The sequence below is a fragment of the Asparagus officinalis genome, unplaced genomic scaffold, assembly GCF_001876935.1.
Source record: "Asparagus officinalis unplaced genomic scaffold, Aspof.V1 AsparagusV1_Un1137, whole genome shotgun sequence".
In the NCBI taxonomy this organism is placed as follows: Eukaryota; Viridiplantae; Streptophyta; class Magnoliopsida; order Asparagales; family Asparagaceae; genus Asparagus; species Asparagus officinalis.
This window is the reverse complement of record NW_017973396.1, coordinates 1-7,563: the sequence shown is the minus strand read 5'-3', so window position 1 is coordinate 7,563 and position 7,563 is coordinate 1. Positions and strand designations below refer to the sequence as shown.

Below are 7,563 nucleotides of genomic sequence, written 5' to 3'. Positions count from 1 at the left end.
CCCCCCCCCTTTTGTCTTTTTCTTCATTTTGTTTCCCCCCTCTTTGTTTTCTTTCTTGTTTGAATTTGTTTCCCCTTTTGTTTTCCCCCCTCTTTTCAAAAGAGAATTCATCTTCTTCCTCCAAACCTCCTCCATTGTTTTTCTTTCAAGAGCTCCATACCCCAAAGAAATTCGGTTTTTTGTATGCTCCTTCTTGGCCGAAAATTTTCACTTTTCACTAGGGTTTCTCCCTCCACCTTCAAGCTCGGATCTTGACTCTTGGATTGGGGATTTCAAGCCTCTTGATTTGGGTAAGCTCCTCTTCACCATCCTCTTATTTTGTGGTAAAGGTTGCATTTTTATTCTTGTGGTAGACTAGGGGGCATGTATGCACTATTATTTCGGGGGGTTTTGTGCAAAAAGAGGTAATGGCCGAAACTTTGGGGGGTTTATTTGCAAAATTCGTGGGGGTTTATTTGCAAAATGGGACTGAAATTTTGAGGCTTGGATTTCATTCCCCTTTGGTAACAATTTGGATGGGTGTTTCATGCAAAAAGACCATACCTTATTGAGGGTTTTATGTGCAAATGTGGGGCCGAAAAGTTTTGGGGGCTTATTTGCAAAAGTGGCCGAAGAATTGGGGTGGTGTTCATGTAATAGAGGACTGAAGTTTAGGACCTAAATTACATGTTCATTTGGCCACAAGCTTGAGGGGTATTTTAGGCAAGAGGACCAAAAGTTGTTGGAGGGGTTTATTTGCAAAACAGCCCATAAATGTCTTAGAGGGACTTATTTGCAAAAGGCAGTGAACTTATGGCTGAAATCCAATGAGTTTTGACCACGAACTCATGATCAAAATTTTGATAAGGCATGTGGAGCCCAAACCAAGATTTTGTAGAGGGGCTTTTATGCAAAATTGGCTGAATTCTGCAAAAGGGCTCATTTGCAAATTTTAACCAAAATTGTGGGGTACCGGGGTGTTATATGATCGAATGTGACGATCATGACCCGGGTCACGCGTGTCCTTGACCTAGATTTTGGCCTTGAACACAAAGGGTATTTTGGGTATTTCACCAAAATTCACCGTGAAAGATGACAATCATCGTGCACGAAATTTGTAGGTTTAATTAGACTTCAATTATGAAATCCTATTTGTGTATAGGATTTTAATTAAAGTTCTTAATTTCCCTTTTAAATTTCGTATATTCATGTTTTAGATTGTACCTGACTTGCTGCTTTTCGTTGCAGATTTGCAATGTCTCCGCGTCGATCTCGTCCCCGGAGGAGCCGTTCTCGTTCACAGCATAGTGAGGAGGAGGTCCCCACGACATCCTCTCCCGCGGCTTCATTTTTCGGGGGTGAGAATTTATGCAGAGATTTTGTCTTACATCCCTGATTGACCTCTTTGCGGGTCATGAAGGAAGAACCGATACCTCTCTCGCGGAGGGTAAGGTTTCAGACTTGTTTTGCTTAGCCAATTCAAGTCTTCGGATATATTGGGGCGATTTTGTGTTGTCCTACACCTTATAGGTCGGTGTACGTTACCACGTTATTCACGTGATGACGCATGCCGTCCTTCTGGTGTAGGTCACTCAAAATCGTCTCTCCAATTATTCCGTGGATGAGTCTATCATTCTTCTTACGAGATGGATTTTCTGATTCCGCCCTTGTGCTTTATTGCAGTGGAATTTCCCGCGGGTAGCCTTCCTCCTCACGCCAACACCGGATGTAGTCGGGAGGTTTTCTCTTCCGCTACTCTTAGGCAGGCTGTTGGCCCACTTCCTCGGTTCGACGGGGATCGTCCAAATGACTCTTGCCGTTCGATACAGGAAGGAGGGCGCCATTGCTTGCGCCAACTTATCACAGATGCCTCCTTCACCCCTGATTCTACTTCCACTCAGGTTCTAAAGAAGCCGGGTTTTCTATTTGGAGATCATGTCAGGGATCCTGCCACGCTGACTCTTTGTGAGGAGCATTGGTTAACTCTTGACGGTGGAGCCTGTTTGTACATCCCTTCGATTCCACGCCACTATTCTTTCAGTCATTTGAAGGGGCAAGCCGTGGACCGGCAGATGTCTTGGCATCTTACTGAAGATGCTGATCGGGTTCAATGCGGATATGCTACTCACCATAAGACTCCTGGCTCTGAGGGGTATCATGACGTGCGTGGTCTACGACCCGGGATCATGGGTCTTGATACTGCACCCCCAGGCGAGGTGTCAGCTGCTGCTCCGACTGTGAGCAACCGTCTGGCTCTTCTTGGGAGACAGTTACCCCCATCGGAGTACAGATGTTATGGCTGGGCTTCCTCCCTAGCCAAAGGGTGGTGGGCGCGCATGACTGGTTTCGTCTTGGCGCGCTGGGAGAGGGATCTGAAGAGCAGTGGGTTGTATGCACCCATACGAGCTACTATGTACGGCATCCCAGTCAGCTGTCGCCATTTCTTGGCTTTGCTGGAGACTTATGTGCCCGATAGCAACACCTTCCTGACCAGCGGAGGTGAGCTAGGGTTGGCCTTGCACGAGATGCATTATGTTTCGGGTCTTCCGATGGGGGACTGTCCGTATCAGGAGTACTTCCCTACGAACCAGCAGCTGGAGTGTATGAAGAAAGATACTCCGGACATGTATGACACACTCTGGGATCTTACTTGCCACTACTACACTTCCTTGATCCAAACTTCTCCCCAAGCGAGAAGGAAGAGGCAGATCAGCTTGAAGCAGTTTGCCAGCTACTTGTTCCAGAACTTGGAAGGTGATTCCAGTGCGCCCATTCATGAATTAGACGTGATGACTCCTTCGGCCGTTAATGAGTTGTTGGAAAAGGCTGAGGTTCGTTCCTACACTATCGGCAGTGCTGAGGGGGCTTTTCCCGCGGGGACAAAGTTTCGCTCTTTTCTCCGCCGCGCACAGAGGTCTATAGGGTCCCGGGCGCTATTAGCAGGCTACCTTGCCCTTTGGTTGAAGAAGTGTGTCGTCCCGCACCAACCTTCTGACGCTCTACCCATCGAGGTGCTCTTCCCTGCAGTTCAGCTGGCTTATGGGAGAGAGCTTTCCCTGCTCCCAGCAATGGTTGCTAGTATCCATTGCGGGCTCAGGGGTCTGGTTAGCAGTTTTACACATATGGGTTCTGAACCATCAGCTGAGCTGGTTTGCCCAAAGGTTGAGCTCCCTTACGCATATTTGATGGCGTGGCTCGTTCTTCACCGTCCCGACTTGATGTCGGCCCCCAGCGTTGTTGACATCCCTGTCCCCTTCATGCAATTGTTGGAGCAGAGCAGATGGTTTGGGAGCAAATTTAGTGATGTTCAGCGAGAGCTCCGGGTCCGCAAGAGTTGGGAGTTCTTTAAGTGTTTCCCTCACTTTTCAGGTCGCTATGGCGACGTGCTGGTTGATGAGGAGAAACCTAGAAGTGACCGGACCGTTCTTGACGCTGGTTGCTTCCGGTGGTTAGTGAACATCCGTGTAGGCTATCTCGTCCTTCGGGTGAAGAACCAGTGCCACATAGAGCCTTATCTCCCTTGCCGCTTTGCTCGACAATTCGGCTATGACCAACTGTATGTCGGGAATCCGAGCCGCAGCCTGCGGGTTGAGGGAGGATTGATTGATGGCGTTCGAGCGTGGCTATGGACGATGGTGGGCTGTACTGGAGCCCGTTTTGCTCTTCCTTCGTACCGGCGTAAGCCATTGATCACTTTCCTCAGCTGCAAGTGGTTCCTTTCTGCATATGAGTCCATCAGCGCGAGGAGCCTCTCAGAGTTGCAGTCCGAGTATGCGGTCCGGGCTGCTATGATGGCTGGTCGCAGAGCTGAGCTTGCTCAGAAGCGGAGAAAAGGGCATGCCAAATCTCTTGTCTCAGACGAAGAAGAACTTCTCCCTGCGGGTGATGATGACGAGAACTCCGAGGACGAGTATGCGGACGTGGATACCGGCAGAGGGGACTTCGATACTGGTTTGTCCTATCTCTTTTAATTTTCATTTTCCATAAATGACAGCTCTTTTTCATTGAAATGGCTATTGTCATTTTAGGTAGGACAGCCGGTGATCATGAGCCCTCAGCTCCTACACACGTTGAAACGTGTGATAGGCCTGCGCATGTTCGACCCTTTGGTCCTCGGAGGGTTGGTGCCCCGAAGAGGAAGAAGACTGCCCATAAGTCCCATGACGGTCAGCGTCCCTGTGGAGTGGACTTAGGGAGCACCGCCGATGGAGGGGGAGGTAACATTCAATTGCTCTTGCTTCAAGGTTGTTTACCTTTTGGGGATTTGTGACCATGTTTTGTGCTTCAGGTTTCTTCGAGGAGGGCGAACTCCCACCGGGTTCGGCGTCCCCTGGCGTTGACAACATGGATTGCTTTGTGCAACAAATGTGCGACGCTTTTCACGATGGGTCTTTGGGCATCGACCTTAACATCGATCTTGAGCAGATAAATAATGTTGAGCCCACAATCCCTTATTCAGGTATATCCGCATCCAATGTCATTTTCCTTATGTAAGGTGAAGGAAGATTTCTCGTTTGAGCTTTCCTCATCCTTCAACATTTGGGTTACCCTGCAGATGTTGCGATGGAGGGGCCAAGCTTCTCGAAGCCGGATGCCGGCTTATTAGCTGACATGCTGGCTGAGCAGACTTCCAGAGGGACCGAGAGACCATTCTTCGGGAACGATTCATCTACCGGTATATATCTGATTTTCTTCCTCTTGCCTGATCTTTTATCTGACCAATGAATGATTGATTATCGCAGCGTCAACCATTGGAGTTAGCCCGGTATCTATCCCTGGCATATCCAGTTTGCCTCAGAGCGACGGGCTTGCAGGTATGTATACGATTCAGGGATATTGTACTTTCCTATGTTTATCTGTCTTTTGACTAATGAGTGCAATCATAGGACCAGCCGCTAGGACTGATTCTCATATGACTCCTGACATCCCTCAAATGCCCGCGGATAATGGATCTACAGGTATGCAGATCCCAATTCTTCTTATTCGTCTAAATTTTCATTTTGACTAATAAGAGAGTGTCATCATAGGACCAGCAGCTTGGGCCGATACTCTTATGACTCTTGGCATTCCGGCTGCATCTGAGGACATGGGGATTGCAGGTATGTATACGACCTCCTTATCCCGATTCTCCTTACTTGTCCAAATTTCCATTTGGTTTAGGAGTGTCATTGTAGGACCAGGCGTTGAGCCTGATACTGCTACAGTTCCCGGGGCTGAAAGTCTTCATAGCAGTGGTGCCTCCCCGTCTTTGCCGAGTGGTGCGAGCAATCCGCCTGCAGGGGCTGATGTACCCTCTTCTGCTGCTGTCCCGGAGCCTGTCGGACCTCAACCCGAGGGGACGTCTGTTGGTGTCGGTATGTTCAGAACTTGCCTTTTGACTTTCCTTTTCATACTCGATAATTCACTGAGCTTCTATGTTTCTGCTTGTAGGATCTCGGTCTTCCCTATATGAGCGTGTCCGTAGCCTTTTGGTCGACACCGATCCTGACAGGGAGGCTTTCCGTACGGACCTCAGTTTCTTCCACCGAGGAGGCGGCTTCGATCAGTTCCGGCGTTCCTTCTCTCGCCACATGACGATGATGAGGGAAGAAGGATACCCGGAACTGGCTGATTCCTTCACTGCTGATTTCGCTGCCCTGGAGTCAGAGATACGAGAGTTGAAGGAACTGGAGGTTACCGGGGCTTCTTCTTTCGTATCCTCTGAGTTAGAGCATAGGATGGAGCAGTGGCGTGAACTGAGATCTTCCGTCGGGCGTGAGCTTCAGTCACGCGAGAGCTCCCTTGCGCATCTAATGGCTAACATGGCGAGGATGGATAGGGAGAAAGCTGAGTTACTCCGTTCCTTGGACTCGAATCGCGAGGAAGCGACTAGGTTGAAGGAGGCCTTGAAGCGTGCCGAGGAATCCGCCGTTCTTATTGCCGATGACCTGATTGGACTAGAGCGTTCTCGTGACCAAGTACTCGAGGAGCTCGAATCTACTCAGGAGGGACTGATGAAGTTGAAGAGTGAAGCTGCGGAGATTTTGAGCTGTTCTGAGGAATCTGCCCCAAGATCTGTAGATAAGCCATTCTGAGGAATCTGCCCGAGCTGATCTGTAGGCGGGACTTGAGCAGAGTTATGCAGATAGACTTTTTAGCTTAAAGTCTCATATTCTTAGCCGTCAGTTGCCTTCGGGCTAATGAGCTCTTTGTTGTATGTTTTTTTTGACTTGACCTATTAATAGCAACTCCGCATTTGCTTCTTTCTTGTGATTTGTCTGTATTTCTTCTGAATGACAGATTTTATGGGATTTTTGGCAAACCCCCAGCCATCAACGGGTTTGATGTGCCTTTACCGATTACCGTTTGAATCGGGCTAGCATGCGGATTGTCGAAATCCGTTCCGCATGTAACGTTGTGCTGAGAGAGTAAACTCTCTGAGGCTTTGTGCTATGATTTTGAATACATAGGCTTCGTCTTTCTCACGGGAATAGACTACCCGGCAACGCGTGTTAGGCGTTGACTTTGGGGTTTTTGGCAAACCCCCAGCCTTCAACGGGTTTGATATGCCTTTACCGATTACCGTTTGAATCGGGCTAGCATGCGGATTGTCGAAATCCGTTCCGCATGTAACGTTGTGCTAAAGGAATGAACTCCCTTAGACTTAATGCTACGACTTTGAATACGTAGACTTTGCCCTTGTTACGGGAATAGGCTACCCGGCAACACGTGTTAGGTGTTGACTTATCCCTACTTAGGATTTGGGATAAAATTCCCCATGCACCAAGTGCGCGGATTGGAAGTTGAAAGTTGTGTCAAAATAGGAGAGGAAGAATTTTATATTCTATCTCCCGGTGCTAAAGAGGAAGAATTTTATATTCTATCTTCAGCTGGAAAAGAAACTCGAGGTGGGATTCTCCACCCCCAGTATCTGGAAGGATGAACTGGGAATGGGATCTCCACTCCAAGCACCCAGCATGATGAACTGGGAGTGGGGTCGCCACTCCGAGCATCGGAAAGGTCCGAGGAGAGGAAGAATTTTATATTCTATCTCCCGGTGCTAAAGAGGAAGAATTTTATATTCTATCTTCAGCTGGAAAAGAAACTCGAGGTGGGATTCTCCACCCCCAGTATCTGGAAGGATGAACTGGGAGTGGGATCTCCACTCCGAGCATCGGAAAGATGAACTGGGAGTGGGATCTCCACTCCGAGCATCGGAAAGGTCCGAGGAGAGGAAGAATTTTATATTCTATCTCCCGGTGCTAAAGAGGAAGAATTTTATATTCTATCTTCAGTTGGAAAGGAAACTCGAGGTGGGATTCTCCACCCCTAGTATCTGGAAGGATGAACTGGGAATGGGATCTCCACTCCGAGCACCCGGAATGATGAACTGGGAGTGGGATCTCCACTCCGAGCATCGGAAAGGTCCGAGGAGAGGAAGAATTTTATATTCTATCTCTCGGTGCTAAAGAGGAAGAGTTTTATATTCTATCTTCAGCTGGAAAAGAAACTCGAGGTGGGATTCCCCACCCCCACTATCTGGAAGGATGAACTGGGAATGGGATCTCCACTCCGAGCATCGGAAAGGTCCGAGGAGAGGAAGAA

The 7,563-nt window shown here is 48.6% G+C and overlaps 1 protein-coding gene and 2 long non-coding RNA genes across 3 annotated transcripts in view; all 3 read left to right on the top strand.

The window, feature by feature from the left end:
* The window catches only part of LOC109828356, an 8,296-nt gene extending 5,953 nt beyond the window's left edge, over positions 1-2,343 (top strand). Inside the window, exons 2-4 of the mRNA XM_020395374.1 lie at positions 105-290; positions 1,228-1,337; positions 1,663-2,343. Of these exons, the coding sequence (XP_020250963.1) occupies positions 105-290; positions 1,228-1,337; positions 1,663-1,887 (521 nt within the window). The 3' untranslated portion in view covers positions 1,888-2,343. The remainder of the gene's footprint in view (positions 1-104; positions 291-1,227; positions 1,338-1,662) is intronic.
* A 1,765-nt stretch (positions 2,344-4,108) lies between these two features.
* On the top strand, positions 4,109-4,566 carry LOC109828355. The gene is made up of 3 exons (XR_002243660.1): positions 4,109-4,196; positions 4,268-4,438; positions 4,535-4,566. It is a non-coding gene; the product is annotated as an uncharacterized LOC109828355 (long non-coding RNA).
* A 163-nt stretch (positions 4,567-4,729) lies between these two features.
* Positions 4,730-5,043, top strand: LOC109828357. The gene is made up of 3 exons (XR_002243661.1): positions 4,730-4,793; positions 4,866-4,937; positions 5,007-5,043. It is a non-coding gene; the product is annotated as an uncharacterized LOC109828357 (long non-coding RNA).
* Positions 5,044-7,563: the final 2,520 nt, after the last annotated feature.